The 26,116-nt window shown below is 40.0% G+C and overlaps 1 protein-coding gene across 4 annotated transcripts in view; it reads left to right on the top strand.

The window, feature by feature from the left end:
• The window catches only part of Ethr (ecdysis triggering hormone receptor), a 145,540-nt gene that overhangs the window by 66,073 nt on the left and 53,351 nt on the right, over positions 1-26,116 (top strand). For 2 of the 4 annotated variants that reach the window (XM_038020522.2, XM_038020521.2), the window contains exon 2: positions 23,788-24,349. In XM_038020522.2, the coding sequence (XP_037876450.1) occupies positions 23,899-24,349 (451 nt within the window). In that variant the 5' untranslated portion in view covers positions 23,788-23,898. 4 annotated transcript variants of the gene reach the window in all.

Genomic DNA, 26,116 nt, shown 5'->3' with positions numbered 1-26,116 from the left:
AGCCAGGATGAGCGACGACCGCTGGACCTGTAGACTCACGCTATGGCGGGGGCCTGCAGGTATTAGAAGGAAAGGAAGACCAGTAACGCGTTGGGACAACGATATAATATAAATCGCTGGTAAAAACTGGAAGACAATTGCCAAAAATAAAGACAAATGGAAAAGTCTGGAGGAGGCCTTCACCCTCACATAAGAGGGGTTCTTGCATGCCTGCATGCTAAATTAATATAACCTTTTTTACATATTTTATGTTGATCCGACTAATATTATACACAATTTATTAAGAATTCTATCATAATTAATATCGATTATTATTAATGTATTATCAACAATTTTTTTATAATTTTTGTAATGTAACTTTTTTTAAATTCAAGAAATAAAAGGCTTTTTATTTTATTTTTATTTTTATTTATTTATAATAAAAATCAAACCCGCAAAAATTATAATTTGCGTAATTACTGGCGGTAGGACCTCTTGTGAGTCCGCGCGGGTAGGTACCACCACCTTGCCTATTTCTGCCGTGAAGCAGTAATGCGTTTCGGTTTGAAGGATGGGACAGCCGTTGTAACTTACTTGAGACCTTAGAACTTATATCTCAAGACGGGTGGCGCATTTACGTTCTAGATGTTATGGGCTCCGGTAACAACTTATCACCAGGTGGGCTATGGGCTCGTCCACCTATCTAAGCAATAGCTAAAAAAAAAAATACGACAATTCTTTGCAAAATATACAGATTTTCGACAAATTGGAGGTGTACATTACGTATAAGCCTTTTCAGAATCCGAAATGGCTAATTCACTTTATAAAATAGTTTTGGTGGGCCTTCAGAGACGATAACAGCTTACTTTATTTTTTTATATAATTATTTTGTTACTCTCTTTTGTTGCACAATGGAGTGGCATATTCATTAGGTGAATAATCTTCTTAAATAAACTTAAAAAAAAAGTAAAAGTGACCTCATGCGACCCCAAATTTTTTTTTGTCGCAATAAAAAAAAATGTTATAGAATCGTACCAACAATACATTATATAATCACATAGAGAGGTTCATTCGTCTTACTTGTCGAAATGATTATGGTAGAGAGATTTTTGTTGCTTTTTATTGTGTATACTTGTGTTGTGTTGAACACCGGAGTAGAGTTCATCCATACTGCCTGGAGCCACTGCGGTCATCCACAGGGCGTTTCCAGAGATCTTTTTTGCCACGCACCATCCGGCTATGGAATGAGCTCCCCTCCACGGTGTTTCCCGAGCGCTAAGACATGTCCTTCTTCAAACGAGGCTTGTAGAGAGTATTAAACGGTAGGCAGCGGCTTGGCTCTGCCCCTGGCATTGCTGAATTCCATGGGCAACGGTAACCACTCACCATCAGGTGGGCCGTATGCTCGTCTGCCTAAAAGGGCAATAAAAAAAAAATGTGGTTGTAATTAATGGGAAAATACTAGTGTATTACCATTAGGATCCAGCAAAGTACTAAGTTCGTATCAATAACCTGCGTATAATGTCGTAAATGTAATCTAAAAATATTATCTATACTTTTATACTATATACTATTATAATTATAATATTATTATTATTATTATTATTATATTATTATATAATTATAAAGATAAAGAGGAAAGATTTGTTTGTTTGTTTGTTTCGAATAAGCTCCGAAACTACTGGACCGATTTGAAAAATTCTTTTTCCATTAGAAGCCGACATTGTCCCTGATGAACATAGGCTACTTTTTTTTTTTTTTTTTTTTGGTTTCATTTGTGTTTTAATGTTTCCGAAGCGAAGCGAGGGCGGGTCGCTAGTTATTTATAATTATAAAGAGGAAAGATTTGTTTGTTTGTTTGTATTGAATAGGCTCCGAAACTACTGAACCGATTTGAAAAATTCTTTCACTGTTTGGAAGCTACACTATTCCCGAGTGACATAGGCTATCAACATTTTTGAAAAAAAATTAGGATCCTAATTAAAACTTCAAAAATGTAACCCAATGTGTAAAAAAAATACCTAAAATATTCTTTACATCGCGTGCCCTGCGAAAACTATTGATGATAGAATAAAATAATGTACTACGACTTTGTAGAACACATTATTATTTACAAAGAGTGTCACGACAGCGTATGTCTAACTATTATAGTTATGCCGCAATAAGTGTTCTTTTATTTAAAAAAATAAAACAACGTCAAATACCGTTGAAATTTTTGTTAAAGACCCGAGCGGAGCCGGAGCGGGCCGCTAGTTGATAATATAGAAGGTATTTTATTTTCTTCGGTTTTGCGAGTCGTAGATACAATTAAAAGTAATTTTACGATTTAATATAACGTTTTCTATTATCATTATATTATATCCGGCGGTTCGATGTCTTTACGGGTTTTCGTAGTCGAACGATTAATAGTTTTAATTGTTATATTGAGGATGCTAAAATTAAGCATAAAATATACGCGAAAATGGCTGCCGTTTTAGTACGTGGTAAAATTTAACGCTCTTTTACGAATAGCATAACTTCATTCACGTTCAGCGTCGAAAATTTGTGAATGCGTGACAGAAGAAAGTTTATTGTGGCAAAGTCATAGCGCTAATGGCCCTCCGGGGGATCCGATGCTATCCAGAATTTATACTGTGTTGAAAATCTTTTAATCCGGGAAGTGAGTAATAAATGCGCTTCGAATTTTCATTTTGTATTACGTATGTGATATGTTCTTCTTACCAGCTTCTTCCATTTGACTCCATACAGAGGAGGGCCGTTCGGATTGTCGATAATCCCATTCTCACGGATCGTTTGGAACCTCTGGGTCTGCGGAGGGACTTCGGTTCCCTCTGTATTTTGTACCGTATGTTCCATGGGGCCGGCTCTGAGGAATTGTTCGAGATGATACCGGCATCTCGTTTTTACCATCGCACCGCCCGCCACCGGAGTAGAGTTCATCCATACTACCTGGAGCTACTGCGGTCATCCACAGTGCGTTTCCAGAGGTCTTTTTTGCCACGTACCATCCGGCTATGGAATGAGCTCCCCTCCACGGTGTTTCCCGAGCGCTATGACATGTCCTTCTTCAAAAGAGGCTTGTGGAGAGTATTAAGCGGTAGGCAGCGGCTTGGCTCTGCCCCTGGCATTGCTGAAGTCCATGGGCGACGGTAACCACTCACCATCAGGTGGGCCGTATGCTCGTCTGCCTACAAGGGCAATAAAAAGAAATGTTTTAAATCGTCGTGGCTTAAAGGATAAGACGTCCGGTGCATTCGTATCTAGTGAATTTTTGTAATGAAATACGTACTTAACAAAGGTTCACAATTGATTTCCACGGTGAAGGAATAACATCGTGTAATAAAAATCAAAACCCGCAAAATTATAATTTGCGTAATTGCTGGTGATAGGACGTCTTGTGAGTACGCACGGATAGGTACCACCACCCTGCCTATTTTTGCCGTGAAGCAGTAATGCGTTTCGGTTTGAGGGGTGGGGCAGCCGTTGTACTATATAAACTGAGACCTTAGAACTCATATCTCAAAGTAGGTGGCGGCATTTACGTTGTAGAAGTCTATGGACTTCGGTAAGCACTTAACATCAGGTGGGCCGTGAGCTCTTCCACCAACTTAAGCAATTTGAATAAACTGACCTACTTAGTATGGTTATTGGAGACCATAAACATCACAACGTGATTGCTATCGCCCTCTTTGAGACTTGAGGTCGATGTCTCAATTATATTGTCGGCTTGTTTTTGTACCATACAAACAAACGACTTATTCGTGGCAAAATAGTGCTAGCCAAAACTTATAGTACACTCTACCAATAGTGTCAATTGAGAATCTTAGTAACCCATTGAGTTTCTCGTCGTGATTCCGATGCGGTGGTAGATTTAGCGAAGCACTGTTCTTCCTAGGACTAATGTTAGTAAGTTCTCCTAGGTTAACCCATTGAGTTCGCCTACCAAATCTGGTGTACTTGATAGCCCTTTAGGCTACCAATGAATAGGTACGGAGAAAAAAGATCTTAGAACGCTGGTATAAAACTTCAAAAATGCCACTGCCGAATTAAATTATTGTATCCGTATTGGTTCTTACATTTTGGTTTTGATATTTAGCTTGGTTTGAAGTATCCGGTTATGGATGTAAAATGGATGGTTAGATATAAGTCAAGTATATAAAGACGAGTTAAAAATTAATTATATTTAATAAATGACTAAGCATCGTCAGGAACCACTAAATAAATTAGGTAATCAGTGGATGAACAGAGGGGCAGGAATGTTTTGTAAGACTGTTTTGTTTTTAGAAGTTATTTTAGTAGTGGTCAATAATGGTTCGGGGCGTTGATGGAAGTGAGATAATTAAATAACACAACTGGTCAATCGGAGCGTTTATTCGCGACTGAACTTAAAAATTAAATAGCAACGGAGCTTGCGGGCGCAGCCGCATGTTATGACTACGAACAATTTTGTTTACATGTGTCCCTATATTCTACATGTTTTTGACTAAACACATATGTAGATTTACTGGTGGTACGACCTCTTGTGAGTCCGCGCGGGTAGGTACCACCACCCTGCCTATTTCGGCCGTGAAGCAGTAATGCGTTTCGGTTTGAAGGGTAGGGCAGCCGTTGTAACTATACTCGAGACCCCGATTAGAAAACGCATGGACGAGATAGCGAGAGCCTCGGTAGCGTATTGCTAAGGTCATGCCAACGGAAAGGACTCCCCACAGGATACTCCAGGCAAATCTACAAAGACAGAAATTGGCAACTACCGAGCTGATGTTGGAGGCTACTAAACGGCAAGCAATCGCTGCTCTTCTGCAAGAGCCGTATGTGGGTGGCAATAAAAGTATGAGTGGTGTCCGGGGCGTAAGGGTCTTCCAGAATACCAGGATCGAGCAGGGCACTGTAAAAGCGGCAATAGCCGTCTTTGACGCTAATATTAGCGTTATACAGTACCCAGAACTCACCACCAATAACATCGTGGTGGTGGGGATTCGTACTGGTACCTGGGAAATCACGCTGGCATCGCTCTACTTCGAGCCGGACAAGCCTATAGAACCCTTTCTCGACCACCTAAGGAAGGTAGGAAAAGCCACCAACATCATCATCGGTGGCGATGTCAATGCCAGGAGTGTCTGGTGGGGAGGACCATCGACCAACAGCAGGGGCGAAGCGTTGCTGGGGGCCCTCGACGAGCTCGGTCTCCATGTCCTCAACCAAGGCGAAATTCCCACATTCGACGTAATCCGAGGGGAGCGACACCTGACGAGCTATGTCGATATCACGGCATGCTCACCGGATGTACTCGGCCTGGTGGACGATTGGCGAGTGCTGGAAGACCTGACGAGTTCCGACCATTATGGTATAGAGTTCAAAATTAATTTACACAAGTCCAAAGGACATACAGTACACAGAACCACACGCATATACAACACGAAAAAGGCAAATTGGGCCCAGTTTCGTGTGAAACTGGGCGAATTACTGCTGAGCACTACACTGAACAGGGACGCAATAAATAATATTAACACTATACAGGAAATTGAACAAATCACAGTAACATACACTAACACTATTACAAACGCCTGTACACACACAATACCACAAAAGAAAAATTTGGAGAAATTTTCTGTGCCATGGTGGTCGGAGGAGCTCGCCGGGTTGAAACGGCGTGTTGTCACCAGAAAGAGGAGGATCCGATGTGCCGCACTGGTCCGGAGGCCGAGGGTGGTGCAAGAGTACCTGGAGGAACGGGCAAAATACCGGGCTGCGATAAAAGAGGCCCAGATCGCAAGCTGGAAGGGGTTCTGCGAGAGGCAGGACCGCGAAGGCATGTGGGAGGGGATTTATCGGGTGATAGGCAGGGTTTCGAGACGGGAGGAAGACATACCCATGGAGCGGGAAGGGATAGTGCTGGACGCGGATAGTTCAGCCACGTACTTGGCTGAAACGTTTTATCCGGAGGACCTTACCGATTTGGACGATCCCGGGCATGGCGAGACGAGGGGGCGAGCCGCTGAACTAGATAGCGACAGTGGCGGCGCTCGAGACCCCCCGTTCACCATGCACGAGCTCGACAGATCGGTGAGGTCCTTCAACCCCAAGAAGGCTCCAGGCGCCGATGGATTGACCGCCGACATTTGTAAGGAAGCGGTCAACAGTGATCCCGAGCTGTTCCTGGCGCTCGTAAACAAGTGCCTCGAGCTCCGTTACTTCCCGAAGGTGTGGAAGGCGGCCACGGTCATCATACTCAGAAAACCTGGCAAGAACAACTACGCCACCCCCAAAGCGCACAGACCGATTGGCCTTTTGCCTGTGCTGGGGAAGGTATATGAGAAGATGATAGTGGCACGTCTAAAGTACCATATTTTGCCGAGCATGAGCGCTCACCAATATGGCTTTATGCCACAGAGGAGCACCGAAGACGCCCTATATACCCTGTTGGAACGCATTAGAGAAAAGCTTCTTGACAAGAAACTGATCCTAATGGTCTCGCTGGATATAGAGGGGGCCTTCGACAGCGCCTGGTGGCCGGCCATAAAGGTGAGGCTCGTCGAGGAGTCGTGCCCGGTTGGTATACGGGGAGTAATGAATAGTTATATGAGCGACAGGACGGTTGGAGTCCGCTACATGGGCGCCGAGCATCTGAGAGCCACGGGAAAAGGATGCGTCCAGGGCTCCATAGGAGGCCCTATCCTGTGGAACCTCTTGCTCGATCCTCTGCTTAAGGGACTCAGTACCAGAGGGGACTACGTCCAGGCGTTTGCTGACGACGTTGTCCTCCTCTTCGACGGGGATACAGCGATGGACGTTCAGAGACGTGCCAATGCCGCCCTCGAGTATGTTCGGGCGTGGGGTGTCATGAACAAGCTGAAATTCGCTCCGCACAAAACCTGTGCGATGGTAATCACGCGGAAGCTGAAGCATGACACCCCGCGCCTGAGCATGGGCGGGGTAGACATTGGCATGTCTAAGGAGGTATTGTTGTTAGGGCTCACCATCGACCATAAACTTACATTTAACACCCATGTTGCCAATGTTTGCGCTAAAGCCGCAAACCTATACAAAAGGCTAACCAGGGCAGCCAAAGTTGGCTGGGGTCTGCACCCCGAAGTTATCAAGACCATATACATCGCAGTGGTTGAACCCGTGATCCTGTATGCCTCGAGCGCGTGGGCGCCGGCCGCAAACAAACTGGGAGTGCGGAAGCGCCTCAACGCGGTCCAGCGTAGCTTCGCACAGAAGCTCTGTCGAGCCTACCGAACGGTATCCCTGAACTCAGCACTGGTGCTGGCAGGGGTGCTCCCCCTTGACCTACGCGTACGCGAGATGGCCTCGCTATACGTGGCCAAGAGGGGGGCGCATCTGCCGGTGCTGGGAGACAGGGATATCGAGCGGGTGGCATCGGCACTGGAGAGGCCTCATCCAGCGGAACAAGTTGGGATGGAGCTACGAAGCCTGGTAGACGAGGAGCAATACCTCGAACATCGAGGATATGAGGTGCGTATATTTACGGACGGGAGCAAGATTGAGGGCAAGGTCGGGGCCGCGCTATCCATCTGGACTGGCGAGGCCGAAGCCAAAACCCTCAAACTTGCTCTCTCGCCCCACTGTACCGTCTACCAGGCAGAGCTCTTGGCCCTTTGTGAAGCTGCAAATGAGATCAGCCGGCGAAAAGAGAACGTTTTCGCCATCTTCAGCGACTCCATGGCGGCCCTTCAGACAGTGGCTGACCCGGATTCCCTTCACGTCCTTGCGGTCCGGATGAGGGGCGCTCTTAGTCACTGCAAAACGCAGGGCAAGAGCGTCTCCTTGTTTTGGATTAAGGCTCACGCGGGACTTGAGGGGAATGAGAGGGCCGATGCCCTGGCTAAAGCGGCCGCCCTGAGGTTGAAGAAGAAACCCAACTATGACCGGTGTCCGGTCTCATTCGCGAAGCGTGTAATCCGCATGGACACGCTCGCCGAATGGGATCGGAGGTACAGCGCCGAACAAACGGCCTCAGTCACCAAGCTGTACTTCCCAATCGCGTCCGAGGCATACAGGATAATCAGAAAGATCGAAATGACCAAGGAGGTAGCACAGGCCTTCACAGGGCATGGTGGGTTCTCCGAGTACTTGGCCAGGTTCAAGTGCAAGGAGAGCCCAGCATGCATCTGTGACCCTTACGTCGACGAGTCAGTGGCCCACGTGCTTCTGGAGTGTCCAGTCTTTGGCTCAGCACGATTCGACTTGGAGGTCGAACTGGGCCAAAGACTCCATGCGCGAGAACTCCCCAATTTAATGAAAAAAAACCTGTGCGAGGAACTTGTTCCTAAAATATGCTATAAAAATTATAAAGGAGGTTAATAAAAGAAATAGAACATAAGAAATTTTTATAACATATAATATTTTAACATATTATTACTGTTGTAAATAACGTAGCTTAAGTAAATAGGATTAAGTGTACATGTACTAGGTTGAAGGTAGAATAAGGAAATGTAAATAATTATAGAAATAAAGAGTCCCAACAGCCCTACTCCCCTCCCCTCCTTTTAGTAACCGCAGCTAGGAATGCAAAGTATGAATGGAATGAATGAAAGTACGAGAGGAATAAATGCGAGAACTGGTATGATAAAGAGGCTCGGAATGAATGCGTGACCTAGTTTTTAAGCCCCTTATGGGCAGGAGTATAAACTATAATTAAAATTAAAACAAAACAAAAAATGTAAACATGAATCTCTGGCTTTGTTGTTTGCTAGAGGTACGGAAAAAAAAAAAAAAAAAAAAAAAAAAAAACTATACTCGAGACCTTAGAACTTGTATCTCAAGGTGGGTGGCGCATTTACGTCGTAGATGTCTATGTGCTCCAGTAACCACTTAACACCAGGTGGGCTCCTTCCACCCACCTAAGCAATAAAAAAAATTAAAAAAAAAACGATACGAGATTCGGAAAAGAAAACTGTAATCCCAAAAATAATGGATCATACAATGTTAATTGTAATAAAACACACGTACAGCTGCTGTATTAATACGATCCTAAATTAAGACGTGCCACTCCAGTGAAGCCAAAAACGCGACGTCTCGCCGATTACTCTGTTTAACGTTTGCCAAAACATCAATCAGCCGTTGTTGACGCCTCGTAAAGGAGTTTTCAGCACTTCAATCGGTTTCTCTTTCAGCGAATAATTGAATACGCAATTTTGAAAAGGGCACATCACTGGTGGTGGGACCTCTTGTGAGTCCGCGCAGGTAGGTGAAGTCGTCGTGGCCTAACGAATAAGACGTCCGGTGCATTCGTGTTGAGCGATGTACCGATGTTCGAATCTCAGGCGGGTACCAATTTTTCTAATGAAATACGTACTCAACAAATGTTCACGATTGACTTCCACGGTGAAGGAATAACATCGTGTAATAAAAATCAAACTCGCAAAATTATAATTTGCGTAATTACTGGTGGTAGGACCTCTTCTGAGTCCGCGCGGATGGGTACCACTGCCCTGCCTATTTCTGCCGTGAAGCAGTAATGCGTTTCGGTCTAAAGGGTAGGGCAGCCGTTGTAACTATACTTGAGACCTTTAGAACTTATACCTCAAGGTGGGTGGCGCATTTACGTTGTAGATGTCTATGGGCTCCAGTGACCACTTAACATCAGGTGGGCTGTGAGCTCGTTCACTCATGTAAGCAATTAAAAATAAATAAATAAAAACGTTTCAAACTAGACATGATCTTCAGCAATGAAGAGACCGACTCAGAAGAAGAAAACAAATGGTCTGTTTGAAACAAAAGACTATTTGTTTTCTTGAAATCGCCTAAATTCCGATAAAAATTTTTGGACAGTCAAATGGTTGTAGCTCACGCGAGAACGATGATTATCATCGATCGCCTTTGGATAGTTGTGCCATGGAAAAGCAATATCTCCAGGTCAGTTTTGCAAAAATTGCAAACACATATAATCCCGTTGACTCATACAAATGAAGAAAGAAAGAAATTCTGGATGACCAACTTCAGTAGCTCATGCATTTCTATTCTGTGTCTTAAGTACTACTGCTATCCTTTTTTTTTTTCGGGCCGGGGGCCGAACTTCCTACGAGGTCCCCGCGCATGATGGGCGCGCGGGGTATGTGGGACTCAACGATCTGCAGGTGTTAAGAGCAGACCGCGGGCCCAAAAAATTTTAGGACCCACCCACTAAACGACTCCCCTGCACTCTTACACCCGACGTCCGATCCCCTCCGAGGTCAGAACCCGGATGAGGTAGGGGGGTTACCGCGGTCAACACTACAACCAGACGGCGCGGCTCACCCCAAGGACGCCCAACCGACGGAGCCTTCGAGGCGAATCGAAGGCTCTGAAATGTCGGCCGTCTCGGTAACTACTGCTATCTTAGCTGAAGTCTTAATTTTTTTATCTATTAATCCATCGAATATTCGATTGTTACGAATTCGAAATTCTTTACATCACTCGTATTAAAGAATGTCTACAATTTGTCGTAAGTGTTTTTTTTAATCTATATATTAATACGTGAAGCAAAAACTTTGTATCCCTTTTTACGAAAATTGCGCGGACGGAGGAGTATGAAATTTTCCACACTTATAGAGAATATAGAGAAGAAGTGCACAATTCTAATATTTTTTTAAAATAATGCATAAAAGATACATTAAATCAATAAAGAAAACATAACACACACTACATACCGTGTATTTGACGCACACACGCATGCATACTATTTATTGTCAAACTTTTGTTCTTGACGTCTGTTGTCAAATTGAGAATAGATTAAATATTGTTTGTCTTTATTAATATTTTTTATAGAAGTATAAAATACAATCATAATATTGTACAAACTTACAATTCCAATTAATTATAGTTGAATTTCGACTACTGCGGGGCCTCTAGTAATTTATATTACACAAATTCCGAACCCTACATTCGGTTAGCGCAAGTCATCGGTTAACACGACAGATTTTACGAGCACACGCGTCAATCAGTTCATTAATTAGTGCAAATTATGTTCGCACTTCGTCTCAAACGTATTTAGCTTTTTTTTTTAAAGAACATAATCGTTGACAGAATACTAACGACTTCTTGTTTTATACGCGAGTTGGTTTATTCCATACTAGCGGCCCGCTCCGGCTCCGCTCGGGTCTTTAACAAAAATTTCAACGATATTTGACGTTGTTTTATTTTTTTAAATAAAAGAACACTTATTGTGGCATAGCTATAATAATAAGACATATGCTGTTGTGACACTTTTTGTATTTAATAATTTTGTTATTTATATTTATATTATTTTATTCTATTATCAATAGTTTTCGCAGGGCACGCGATGTAAAGAATATCATAGGTAATTTTTTTACACCTTGGGTTACATTGTTGGAGTTTTAGTAAGGATCCCTAATTTTTTTCAAAAAAGATGATAACCTATGTCACTCGGGAATAGTGTAGCTTCCAAACAGTGAAAACACTTTTCAAATCGGTTCAGTAGTTTCGGAGCCCATTCAATACAAACAAAAACAAACAAACAAACAAATCTTTCCTCTTTATAATATTAGTATAGATTAGTATAGATTTTCCACAGATTACCTCTGTTAATAAAATAAAGAAAATAATTTTTAAATACATTTTACAAGTCGTAGACATGATTAAAAGGACTTTTACGGTTTTTAATCTCGTTCTCGTTTAAATAAAATTGTAAAGTGTTTGAAACGACGGAAATAATATAATTTACAATAATAAACGCGAGATTAACACTTCTTCTTTTTTTTACTCTTTGTCTCCACCTTATCCCACTGTGTGAGGTGTGGGGCTGGCACAGCAAAGCCGTAAAAATAGTTTCATATTCAAGTTTAGCTTAATCTCTATAAAAAGTTTAGCTTAATCTATATAAAAATGAATTGCTGTTCGTTAGTCTCGCTAATACTCGAGAACGGCTGGACCGATCAGGCTAATTTTGGTCTTGAATTATTCGTGGAAGTCCATAGAAGGTTTAAAAGGTGAGAAAATATAAAAAAGCTCGGAGTTATATAAAAACAAACAATTTTGTTTTTCCTTTGATGTGTCCCCTTGGTGTGTCTTTTATTTATCTATTGAGGCACTACGAAGTCTGCCGGGTCAGCTAGTATTAAATAAATGTACTTATTAATAAACAAATTTATTTAAAGCAGCATTTATTTTAATCTATGAACCTTAACAAATTAAAAATATACATTCAAATTATGTTTGAGTTCTAAATACGTCACTAAACATCATATCATTATGTAGTTAGCCACTGGGAACTGACGCGCGAATATAGATAATCGAAATTTTATTTTCTGATTCTATTTTAACTCGTGAGCGTCCAATGATCAACTACAATCTTTGACACCTCAAAATTAAGACTCATAGTATTTACATTTCCTCTTTTATCTTTTTTTATTGTTAACAATAAACCTCTTTAATAGCTACCGAACAAGAAAAGAAAAAGAAAATCTGTAGATAAACGGAAGAGAAAATGGTACTTTATTGTTTTGTTTTTGTCTGTTTATTTATAAGTTGTATTGTTGGTACAAATAAAATAAGCTGAGCTTTATGTGAACATGTAAATTAAATTATAAATAGCTCCAACTTATTCAGAATCACCCTATTCGAACTGCCGTCTCAGTAATGTTGAAGGTGGCATGCTGTGAATTTTCATAGCTCTTCGCTTACCCAAAAGAGTACCCAGTAAAGAGTCTGAAGCACTTCAGTTATTTCTGTACAGGGTTCCAATTAACTAGCCGCTCTTTCAAGTCGATTTTCAATAAAGAATAACTATTTCGATTTTCAATATTCTAAATATCGCGGATCGCTTAGAATGATTATGAATTATTATGGTTTATCGAAAAAACTTTTTATTTCTTAATGTGTTCCATATTATGAGTTCAATTGAGGAATTTTTGAATTGTCTATCTGTGAGCCGTTATAATTTCATTTTTATCATTGCATTTCAATTCGCCAATAATCAATCAATGGACCGAAGACCTAATGAAAATCACTAGGTCATCTTGGATGACCGTGGTAACGGATCGACCGCACTAGAGATCGATTGGAGATTATTTCAATCGTCACTTTAAATTATTTTTTCACGATGCAATAAAAACATTTAAAAAAATATTGACGATCGAACTTTCATATAACCAATAAGGATCCTCGTTCACGTAAGATCGAATTTAATCTTTTCGTCTTAAACTATTAAATGCTCTAATTGTATCCCTACATGTTTCATAAACACAAGCCACCCCGATCAAATAAACAAAAGATGGCCGACAGTATTTCCTTGGAGAGCAGCGAGCTGCGCGTGTTAACAGTATGTGCTAAGTGCGTTACTGTGTTGTTCGGTCCGGGTCAATATATAGCTTGACATATACGAACCTTATACTGTATAAATGTATCGAGTTTAAAACGTTCTTCGTGGAACACGCCCCTGATATTGCCAATGTCGATAAGTCACAGTGGCGATGAACGAAATGAGTTTTTCTTTAGTTCCGATTCCATTGAATCACCGCTATCTGATCCGTTCGTTCTCCTCGTTCGATCACATTGGATCGTATGAGACCGAACTCTATTTTTATATTTTTGATCATTCAAAGATCTCTGTCGCGACGTATCGCAATGCAATTATAATTCGTAACAGTCTTCACCCTAATGGTCTTCATAAAAGAAATACGTATAAAAGTGAACGAAAAGACATATTTAGAATATGCCCTACATTTGAGATTAAAATAAGGAGGTGAGCCGTGAATACATAATACAGTGTAGTAAAAGTAAGTAATGAATAATTACCCTCCTATTTCTGCCGCGATCCAGTAGTGCGTACTGATTTGAGGGCGGGAGCTGGAGGTTTTGTAGTTTGCATTCATATGATGTCTATGAGGTTCGATGCTCATTTTACACCAGATAAGTGGTGTTTTACTGGTGGTAAGAAACAGTAATGCGTTTCGTTTGAAGAATGGGGCAGCCGTTGTAACTATACTTGAGACCTTAGAACTTCAAACCTCAAGGTGTGTGGCGCATTTACGTTGTAGATGCCTATGGGCTCCAGTAACCACTTAACACCGAGTGGACTGTGATCTCGTCCACCCATCTAAGCAATAAATAAAAAAGAGCTCTGTCCCCCTCTGAGCTAATATGAAGCATCTAACTAAAAACGGACAGAACTATTTTACATTAACAAAACATTTCTCGGATGTTGTATGTTTTGTTATTTTATATGTTATTTATATTGTGTTGTACGTCTCGGAGACTTTATCAGTTATTTATGTAGTTCATTATTCACGTGCTGGAGACTCACAGCAGTGTATCTCAAAAGGAACGCGCGTAATGAATTAGGCGCCGCCATTATTCAAGAGAATTTAAAACAAAATCACGTTGATATATTATTATAATGTTAGTGTTTTATAATGTGTGTTGTTGAATTAGGATGTTGTAAATCAATTTTATTTGTGACGTGAGAATTGGACGGATTTTTTTTTTGGCTAGTTTCGATTTATTATTGACATGTTAGCAAATATATACACGTTCAATGTTTATTTACAAAACTTTAAGATGAAGAAAAAAACGGTGTAACATAAATTACAAAATTGATATAATTGCGTAGTTAGCGGTGGATGTGCATATTTTTTGCACGTTCGAGTGGATGTCACATTAATTGCTGACCGCATATGTCACGCTTACGTCAGTAATCACTCTAAAATTTTACCGCCTACCTTCCGACAGTCGAAGTCTAAACTAATCGAAATTGTTCGTTGCAGTGACTTTCTGAAGTTTTCAAAAAGTTTAAAGCAACTCCATGAAAATAATATTGAAACTATTTTTATTTTTTATTTTTCGTAATCTTTCTCTTGCTTTTTTACCTTTTGATGGATTCATTGAATTTACTCGAAAATAGAGGGCGTTACAGGTTGATGTACAGGTCATATCATGGCAGCTTGATAAAAAAAAAACATCATGGCGTTGTTAGATCTTATGGAAAAGTAAATTAAGAATGCCAGATTCTTATTGGAGGGTCTCTAAAAGACTTGAAAAGTATGGGTGGTAGATATACCAACTTTTCATAGTAGGGTTTGTTGGAAGGCGATGCTCGACTTCTGCGAGTCCACCATCTCGCAGAAGGAGGCGGCGGAGCGAGAGAGGGAGAGCTCTTCCCTTTCCGCACCGATCCGTCGCCGTCGAGCCGGGGGCCGGAGGCGGGAATACGCCCGTACGTCCCGGCCCCTGTAGGTAGCGGCCTCCCCCCGGTGAAGGTCAAGGGGCGACCTGAGGGGGTGAGGCCGCGCGGCGCGCTACCAGCACTCTAGCGCGCTGCCGTGGAGTAAATAGAGCGACCGGTCGACGGTGTATCGCGTCCCGACCCGGCAGGCTGGTTCTGGTCCAGCGGGGTATTCCGGGACACCAGCGGCACCGTCCGGGCGGCCCAACGGGCTGCCGTACCGAGACGGCCGACGTTTCAGAGCCTTCGATTCGCCTCGAAGGCTCAGTCGGCTGGGCGTCCTTGGGGTGAGCCGCGCCGTCTGGTTGTAGTGTTGACCGCGGTAGCCCCCCTACCTCGTCCGGGTTCTGACCTCGGAGGGGATTGGACGTCGGGTGTAAGAGTGCAGGGGAGTCGTTTAGTGGGTGGGCCCTAAAATCCTTGGGCCCGCGGTCTGCTCACAATACCATGCAGATCGTAGAGTCTCACATACCCCGCGCGCCCCTTTTGCGCGGGGACCTCGTAGGAGGTTCGGCCCTCTACCCGAAAAAAAAAAGGGTTTGTTGGAAACTACCAACTTGTAGAACTCTATCTCCCACCTTGACGAATTTCGAGTTGGCAACGCTGCTTGCAATATTAGGCATGACGTCATCAAACGTACGGTTTCCCTCCCACTCCCAAAGTACAAAGTACTCCCAAAGGCTCTACCCGCGAGTATAAATGCAAGAATGCTTATCATTAAAATTACTTTTACGGGTTTAAGTGCAATAATATTAGTTCCAACGTTATGATAACTTTACACTTTTCGCGTTTATGAAATAATAAATAATGAACATGAAAAAAAGCGAGATTAAACCGTAAAAGTTATTTTAATTGGTTTTACGACTCACGAAAAACGAAGTAAATACTAGTTTTTTTTTTTCTTCTTTTTTTCCTACCTATGCTGATAGCCTTGAGAGGCTATTTCAGCTTCGCCCTAACGTTTGTAGGTGAGCTCGCGGGGCTCAACCGGAGAGTTGGTAACACTGACCCTGCACTGAGCAGTGCTTCGCAGAATCCACCACCGGATCTAAAACGCGACCCACTGAGAAGATCCGGCGCGAAACTCAGTGGGCTAATATTTTAAGAAGATTGACTTTATTGAGTTTTAAAAATGAATACTCTCATTTTCAACTTAATAGCATTCAAGAAAAAACAGTTTAAGATTGCATAAAGCACATTCCGGTCTTCCTGCGAGGCGATCTCGGGAGGCTAAATTAGATTTAAAAGTAAATTAAAACGGTACCCCATGGGTCGCGTGTTCAATCTCGCCGCCAAGGAACATTGCGTTTCAGAGTTCTTCTAATCGTCCTTAATTAAGTGGAAGCTGCTCTCCGCATAGTTTTTAATTTGATCAGTCTCGGACTGTTTATACTGCTTTATCTCTGGTCTGTTTTTGCAAATCCTTTTTTGTACACTGTTTATTTATTTATTTAGTTGAACCAACAAAGTGATTTTATCCAATATAAAACATTGACAAATTGACAAGAAGTATATGACAGATGTCACCTCGGTTGTAGGTGAAGTCGACAGTGCAATATAATTTTTTATTTTTTTTATTGCCTATATGGGTGGACGAGGTCATAGTCCTGATGTTAAGTGGTTACTGGAGCCCATAGACATCTACAGCGCAAATGCTCCACCCACCTTGAGATATAAATTCTAAGGTCTCAGTATAGTTACAACGGCTGCCCCACTTTTCAAACCGAAACGCATTACTGATTCTTGGCAGAAGTAGGCAGGTACCTACCTACCTGTGCGGACTCACAAGAGGTCCTACCACCAGTAATTACGCAAATTATAATTTTGCGGAAATTATAATTGTTGACAACATTTTGAAACTAGAAAAGTAAGAATAATTGAGCAAAAACACAATAATTAATATAATAATAATTATAAGATATAAGATATAATTTTAAGAGATATGAAATCCAGAATTTTTCCAAAAATCCTTTTCACAAAGTAACAAAACGTTTAATATCTACACTTATTAGAAAAAAATATAGAAATAACACTTTAATTACATTATTTACATTTGATCTGTACTGTTGATACTGTTGTCAGCTGAGACGAGCCCAAGCTTCACTGTCTAGTATATTTGACGTATTAGATTAAGAGTGGTAATAGACTTATAAGAGTATTTTACCGATACCGCAAGCTATGTGTACTTCTTTAAAGAAATTTTGAAAAGCGTTCTGAGCGGTTAGGTTTAGTTATGCTCTGAGATTACTAGTCTAACAATAAAGTCCATAAAAATATATTTTTAAAATGATTTCACAGTTTAAACACGTGCTTAATTTGGTTTGTATTATTCTGCCCCAAACCTTTAAATCGTTTGGCCTAACTGCAAAGGCTTAATTCGTGCGTCGTTTGTAAACTTGCCATTTGCTAATTAGATAGAAATTCCCAGTGAACTAATGACTTGACTAATAACCTCGACTTTCTGAAAGAAAATTTGAGACTGCGAATTTTGTTTCTGTATCAGTAGGTAAATTATAGGGATGTCTTAGTAACGTTTTACCTATTGTATTTTATTAGATTTTCTTAAAAATTAGATATAATTAAAGAGCCGTAGACTTAATTAAAACTACTTTTACGTTTTAAGTCTCGCTTTTATTATAATTCTAAGCTAGTGCATAGCATGCATTATTGGGATTGAAGAATCCACAGACTTTCTACTGTTTAGGGTGGATCCCATAACCACCTTGAGAAATGAGTTCAATTTTAGTTACGAAAAGCTGCCTTACTTTTCAAACCGAAATGCATTATTGTTTCGCGGCAGAAATAGGTACAATGTTTGTATCTACCTATTAACTTTTATCTGCTCACACAATTCACAACTAAACCGTGTTACCACCAAAAGTTTACAAAAACCTTCTACTTAAAATTCTTTTTTGATTTAATCCAGTCCTTTTCATGTAAATAAACATCCAGACTTCTAATACAGCCCAAGATCGTCGTCAACCATGAAAATTCTAAATCCTTATAAATTACTGGCAACCCTGCGGCCAAGACGAAGACGAATGTAACGTGGCATACGCCGCAAGCAGCGCCACAAAACGCTGGCAACCCGAAATACGGGGAGACAAATAATTAGTTTCAGAATTAAATGAATTACTTACGTTTAAATAATTCATCTAGTTGAATTAGAGCTTTTTGGATTAAGAAAGCGCGCTGTTTGCGTTGTAATTTCAGAGCTCATTAAAGATACGTTTGTGAAGTAAAATAAGGGCAGAAATAGAGTAGGTATGTAATATGAGGGGAATATTAATAGTGATGTGACTATTACTGGTGGTAGGACCTCTTAAGTCCGCACGGGTAGGTACCACAGCCCCGCCTATTTCTGCCGTGAAGCAGTAATGCGTTTCGGTTTGAAGGGTGGGCCAGCCGTTGTAACTTTACTTGAGACCTTAGAACTTATATCTCAAGGTGTGTGGCGCATATACGTTGTAGATGTCCATGGGCTTCAGTAACCACTTAACACCAGGTGGGCTGTGAGCTCGTCCACACATCTAAGCAACAACAAAAAAAGTGAGTCATTACTAGTTGGAGGAAAGTAGGCAGTCACGCGTATCAGTTTGGGGGACAACTATAATAGTTGTCCCCAAACTGGAACCCAAACAAGAAATTAAGACTTTGATCTCATATTTCAAGTGATATTCATAGTTTCCAGTATGCATATGTCACCAGACGGACAGTGTGATTGTTTATCTAACTAAAGCAATCTATCACTTAGGAGAAATTTAGTACCGTCAAACGGGGATAATAGAAATCGAGGGGTGAATGCAGATAAAATTGGGATTGAAATGTTCGTATTAATAACTATGAAAATCTACTAGCCATAGCCTATAAAATGGGAAAGATGTATAGAAGAATAGTTATTTTTTGAACCGGCAACATTTATTTGACATGAAAATAGAAATAAATTGAGTAATTTGGTAATTCTGTACTATAATTTTTCAAGTCACAGACACAGCCCACTAAGTTTCTCGTCGGGTCTTCTCAGTGGCTCGCGTTTCCGATCCAGTAGTAGATTTTGCGAAGCACTGCTCTTGCTAGGGCTAGTGTTAGCAACGTCCTCAGGTCAGGGTCCTGTGAGCTCACCTACGGGTTCTGCGAATCCAGTATAACACCTTGAGGTTACTAGAGGTAAGACTGAGGTTTTTGCTGGTGGTAGGACCTCTTAAGTCCGCACGGGTAGGTACCACCGCCCTGCCTATTTCTGCCGTGGAGCAGTAATGCGTGTCGGTTTAAAGGATGGGGCAGCCGTTGTGACTATACTGAGACCTCAGAAGTTATATCTCAAGGTGGGTGGCGCATTTACGTTGTAGATGTCTATGGGCTCCAGTAACCACTTAACACCAGGTGTTCTGTGAGCTCGTCCATCCATCTAATTAATAAAAAAAAAAACTAGAATAGATTTAAACGAGAACTATAATTTTTCTTTCGACATACGCGATTCCTAGACACAATTAAATCTCAGCACAATTTTTTTTCTTTTTTCTATTGCTTACATGTGTAGACCAGCTCACAGCTCACCTGGTGTTAAGTGGTTACTGGGGCCCATACACATCTACAACGTAAATGCGCCACCACCTTGAGTTCAGTTCAGTCTTAGTATAGTTACAACGGCTGCCCCACCCTTCAAGCCGAAACGCGTTACTGCTCACGGCGGGAACAGGCGTGGTCGATGACATGTCGATGAAACTATAATACGTTTAGCTCTAAGTCGATTTATTGTATCATACGAATATCACATGTGTGAATATAAGCCGCAAACAACCGGAGGCAACAAGAATTTCCCGCGCACACGATAAATTCGTTAGCGTACACCAGTGATTCTCAACCTTTTTTTTTTGTTGCGGCACATATTTAACGATTTCAAAATTTGGCGGCACACAAAAAAAAAAGATAAAAATAATTATTTACTTATTACAACACACTGCATAAATAGTTTATCAAAAAATTTTAATAAACGAAATAAACTAAAATATACTATAATTTTTTTTTTGTGGATTTCAATATATATTCATGTTTAAAATATTTTTCTTTTAAAATTATATAATTTAATAATATTAACATTATTATATATTCGCAAAATTTGGCGGCACACTTTTGAAATTTGGCGGCACACAAAAGTGCCGCGGAACAGTGGTTGAGAATCACTGGCGTACATGATACGCTTAATATCCCAATTATTTAGAGAGTTATTTCGGGAGTGGTTATTAGCTATTAAGGAATCTGATGATGTTAATATAACTTCATTGTTTGGGGTAAATACACAATGTTTATATTAAAAAAAAACTACCTACTGGTTATATAAGATTTTTGTAATTTTACAAGAAATTCATAATGTTAGATCGTCTTCAAAATTTGTTTACGAATCACGATTGATGACGATTCAGAGACATACTACTATATATAAAACATGCTACTATGTATACCGGAACAAAAGCTGTTTTTTTTTTCATCGCAAGCACCGGTTACCGTCCTCGTCGAACCCGTCGCTTGCGACGAAGGGCTCGCCGAGTAAATTAGCCCACAGACACAGCCCATTGAGTTTATCGTCGGATCTTCTCAGTGTAACCACTCACCATCAGGTGGGCCTTATGCCTTATGTGGGAGATTTAGAGCTCATGTCTCAAGATAGGTAGCGGAATTTATGTGATGGCTATAGAATCCGGTTCTGAATATTTAACAAAAAATCCAATATTAAAAAAAAAAAGACGTGCCCGCTAAGCTTCTTGCTTGTTCTCCTCCTGACGGAGGCTAGTTTTTGTGGATTGGCGGTAATTCTTTTGACGTTCAACAATTACGTACTTTCATTTATGTTGAATAAAAGTTTTTGTCTTGATGTGATTTGATTTAATACCAGGTGAGCACATCCATCCGTCTAAGCAATAAAAACTCGAGGTTTATCTACAAATAGTATTATGTGGTTACGAGAGCCCTTCGATACCAATATGAAACCCATAGCCTAGAGGAGAAAGGCCAGTTTATTAAATTCTTTTAATTGTTCTATAAACGCATATAGATGCACAGCTAAATTTTATTAGTTGGAGTCGCCATTGATTTTAAGACAAATCTCAAATCTATCGTGTAGTTTAAACATTATTTGTTTGCGAACCGTACGCTTTAGATCTCGTGTCTTAAATGCAGTGGCCTCCATAGTGATGTCCATGGGCTCCGACAACCACATCACATCAAGTGGAGAAAAACAAAAGCTCTTTCCCCGTCGAACTTCGGTCGTCCGATGCGACACGAAAGCTTCAAACACTCCAAACCTTCATTACACATTTCAGTCCACTTTAGCTACTGAATTTTGTATGAAAGGTCCAAGATATTTATATTCAGAGCTCCTCAAAGACTATACAATTAGTAAGGCGAACGTCGATTGTAATTAAGTATTGTTATGTCTCATTAAAAAAATAATGAGTCGAGAAATAAAAGCAATTTTACGGATAATTAAAACTGTTTTTACGGTTTAGTCTGTGCTAAATATGACGTCAGCAAGAATTCAAATGCTGACGGATTAGTCGACGGCTACGAAGACTTTAAAGTGTAAGAAAGGACGTAAATTTTAAAGTGTAAATAAACGCGTAGGTTAATTTCAGTTACAATTTTAACATTTTTGTCACAAAAATTTTCACATTATAAGTCATGCGTCTGTAGCGTAAGCTAAAGGATTTTGTGACCGTGTAACCTATATATATATACCTAAAATAGAGAGTTTGATTCTAAAAAAGAGTGGTGTAATTACGCAAAATCTATATATTAATAAGTGAAGCAAAACCTTTGTATCCCTTTTTACGAAAATTGCGCGGACGGAGGAGTATGAAATTTTCTACACTTATAGAGAATATAGAGAAGAAGTGCACAATGCTAATATTTTTTTAAAATAATGCATAAAAGATACATTAAATCAATAAAGAAAACATTACACACACTACATACCATGTATTTGACGCACACACGCGTGCATACTATTTATTTTTAAACTTTTGTTCTTGACGTCTGTGGTCAAATTGAGAATAGATTAAATATTGCTTGTCTTTATTAATATTCTTTTTATAGTGTAGCCTTGGCGAAATTTGTGATTATAGAAGTATAAAATAAAATCATAATAGTGTACAAACTTACAATTCCAATTAATTATAGTCGAATTTCGACTACTGCGGCACCTCTAGTATTTGTAATTGACTCTAAGACTCACAAAAATACTGATTTGTTTTATTAAATAAATTTAAAATTTCGGATGTTTTACAGTTTTACAGTTCGTCGTTACGACATAAGTCGTCGTGGCCTAAAGGATAAAACGTCCGGTGCTTTCGTGTTGAGCGATGCACCGGTGTTCGAATCCCGCAGGCGGGTACCAATTTTTCTAACGAAATACGTACTCACCAAATGTTCACGATTGACTTCCACGGTAAAAGAATAACATCGTGAAATAAAAATCAAACCCGCAAAATTATAATTTGCGTAATTATTGGTGGTATGACCTCTTGTGAGTCCGCGCGGGTAGGTACCACCACTCTGCCTATTTCTGCCGTGAAGCAGTAATGCATTTCGCTTTGAAGGGTGGGGCAACAGTTGTAACTATACTGAGACTTTAGAACTTATATCTGAAGGTGAGTGGCGTATTTACGTTGTAGATGTCTATGGGCTCGTCCACCCATCTAAGGAATAAAAAAAAAACACAAAACGGCAATTCTGTTGGCTAATATCTAATGTGTTAAAACTGATTTATAATAATATAAACATAATTTATTCGCGTTGCATGATTAAAATAATTTCAACCATTTCATTTATTTGTATGCAATTTAGCTTAAAATTTTCCCGACCGCTTTTGTTCAAAGATTAAAATACAGATAAACGAAAACACATTTAAAACGCACGTGGCGTTATTATCTCATATTCATGTAAATCGGGTCGTGCTCACTAAGTTCTGTATTCATATAAAAGCTGGATTAGGCTACTCTATGATGTGCATTCCGAAATGTTTAAACTTTGGAGTGGATGCGTCTAGACAGGATGGCATTAAGCTGTGTGTTTAGATAATGTTTTGCTCGGTTTTTCGGGTGAGCAGCATCAAGATTACAATATATTTTTGCTTAGATGGGTGGATGAGTTCACATCCCACCTGGTGTTAAGTGGTTACTGTAACATAACGTAAATGCGCCACCCACCTTGAGATATAAGTTCTAAAGTCTCAAGTATAGTTACAACGGCTGCCCTGCCCTTCAAGCTGAAACAAATTACTGCTTTACGGCAGAAATAGGTGGTGGTACCTATCCGTGAGGACCCACAAGACGTCATACCATCAGTAAAAAAATATTCTTTGGTAGACTAAAGGGGCTATTCCAACTTGGTCGGTTTGATAGGCGAGCTGATGGCATTAAGCCTGGGATACTTTGCTAACACTAGCCCTAGCAAGAGCAGTGCTGCGCTGAATCTACCACCACATCGAAATCGCGACACGCTGAGAAAATCCGACTGAAACTTAGTGGTTTAAGCCCATTTCCACTTAGAAATAACTGCTACCTAAACTTTCCTACCCACGAATCTAATCAAAACAATAATTGGACTATTCTTTGTTGCAGGCACAACGAGTGAAACAAGACGCGCGGGACGAAATAATTTTCAAAAACAAAAAAAAAAACAAAAAACACAAAAGTGAAAACAAAACAATGTGAAATAATGAATCGAGACACATGATTTCAACGATAAACTACACACAGTCACAGACGAATGTGAACATTCTGCACGTTGCGTACTCGTCGTATGGGAACGATATTGAAAATGTCACAGAGTACCGCACGAAGAGCGAGGCGGCCGTGGATCTCGACGATGCCTTCCGTAACGGGAGCCTCACTAACACGACCATCGGATACACGAACAACAACTTCACGGAATACGCTGAAATACCGCATTACATAAAGATAACTTCGATGACGTTCTGCATAGCGATCATGTGTTTAGGGGTCATTGGGAATGTGATGGTGCCAATCGTTATATTAAAAACGAAGGACATGCGGAATTCGACGAATATATTCCTTGTTAATTTGAGTATCGCTGACCTTATGGTGTTGCTTGTCTGCACTCCCACCGTGCTGGTCGAAGTCAATTCGAAGCCTGAAACCTGGGTTCTCGGGAAGGAGTTGTGTGAGTACTCTTCTATATGTTTTTAATTAATACACTTTTAGATTCTAGCGCGTTCGACAATGGCTAGCTGAATGCTGACAGCGAAACTGAAATAAATAATAGTTTAAAAATACTAACAAAATACGCTTTTATAGAAAATCCAATTAAAAAATAGAAAATAGAATGAGAAGTCGTCGTGGCCTAAAGGATAAGTCGTCCGGTGCATTCGTTGTTGCGATGCACCGGTGTTCGAATCCCGCAGGCGGGTACCAATTTTTCTAATGAAATACGTACTTAACAAATGTTCACGATTGACTTCCACGGTGAAGGAATAACATCGTGTAATAAAAGTAAAAAACCCGCAAAAATTATAATTTGCGTAATCACTGGTGGTAGGACCTCTTGTGAGTCCGCACGGGTAAGTACCACCGCCCTGCCTATTTCTGCCGTGAAGCAGTAATGCGTTTCGGTTTGAAGGGTGGGGTAGCCGCTGTAACTATACTGAGACCTTAGAACTTATATCTCAAGATGGGTGGCGCATTTACGTTGTAGATGTCTATGGGCTCCAGTAACCACTTAACACCAGGTGGGCTGTGAGCTCGTCCACCCATCCAAGCAATAAAAAAAAAAAAAAAAAAAAAAAAAAAAAATAAATTGGGTGCTTTTCAGGATATTATCAAAACAACCCTTCTACTCATATCTGTTCATAAAATATTTATAACTACTGATACCATGCTGCACCCCACGCTTTTTTTACAATAAAATCTTTTTTCTTCCATTATTTTTAATTAATATTTATTAAAATTTCTTTTCTATTTTTTAGTTGGATTTTCTATAAAAGTGCATTTTGTTCGTTTTTTTTAACTATTATTTATTTTTCATTTTTTAGTTGAATTTCAATTTTTTCAATTTTATTTTTAATATTGAATTGTCTTCGGTTCTTAACAAGTATACCGAATTTCGAGTTAATCCGATGTTTTGAAGGGGGTGAAAATCATGTTCAAAGATTCCGTTACAAACATACATACGTCTGAAGCTAATAAAAGCATAGGTATTAAAAATAAACATGAAGTAATGTCTAGGTGCATTTAACGAAAAATGCAATAAATAAATATTCATAAATGTATGTCTACATATTAAAAGCCATCTCTAAAGAAACTTCAAATATGCAGCAAGTAATGAATGTCGAATTCTTCGTATGAGTGAATTTAATATTTAAACAGTTAATCTGTTGAATTATTAATAAAACATGTATGTCTTTATAATGTTGAAAGCACTTAGCTTAAAATAAAAACGAACCTGATTTCTGCGCCTCTGTGAGTGTAGCTCGCTGTTTCTCCCGCGGCTTTTGTGATAAAGGTTATACCAGTTTCTTTTAAAAGCATATAAGTACTAGCTACGTCCATACTAAATTTTATATTAAAACATAAAAGCCAAAGACGATTTAGAAACTAACCAAGTGAGATACATTTTGATGAACATACATTATCTTTTATGTATATAGATTTCATATCAATTCGATCTATGGTTCATAAGATAAAAATCACTGGCGTCAGCGCCATCTATCCGGCACTGAAGTAGCTTTCTTACTTTTTAACACCATTTTCAATGACTTCAAGAGGTCTGATCAACTGAAAATTTACATACGCATCAAGGACCAATGTCAACACAACAATTTTAACTTTGCTCCTATATCCTGATCAGTATAAACAGGATTACAAAAACAATGAAACTAATTGTTACTCCGGTTGCTATTTAAAGGGTGTTTTTTTTAGTTTTTGAATTACA

The sequence above is a fragment of the Bombyx mori genome, chromosome 26, assembly GCF_030269925.1.
Source record: "Bombyx mori chromosome 26, ASM3026992v2".
Taxonomy (NCBI): domain Eukaryota; kingdom Metazoa; phylum Arthropoda; class Insecta; order Lepidoptera; family Bombycidae; genus Bombyx; species Bombyx mori.
Note: the sequence above shows the minus strand (reverse complement) of the source record. Positions and strands in the feature narration are given on the sequence as shown.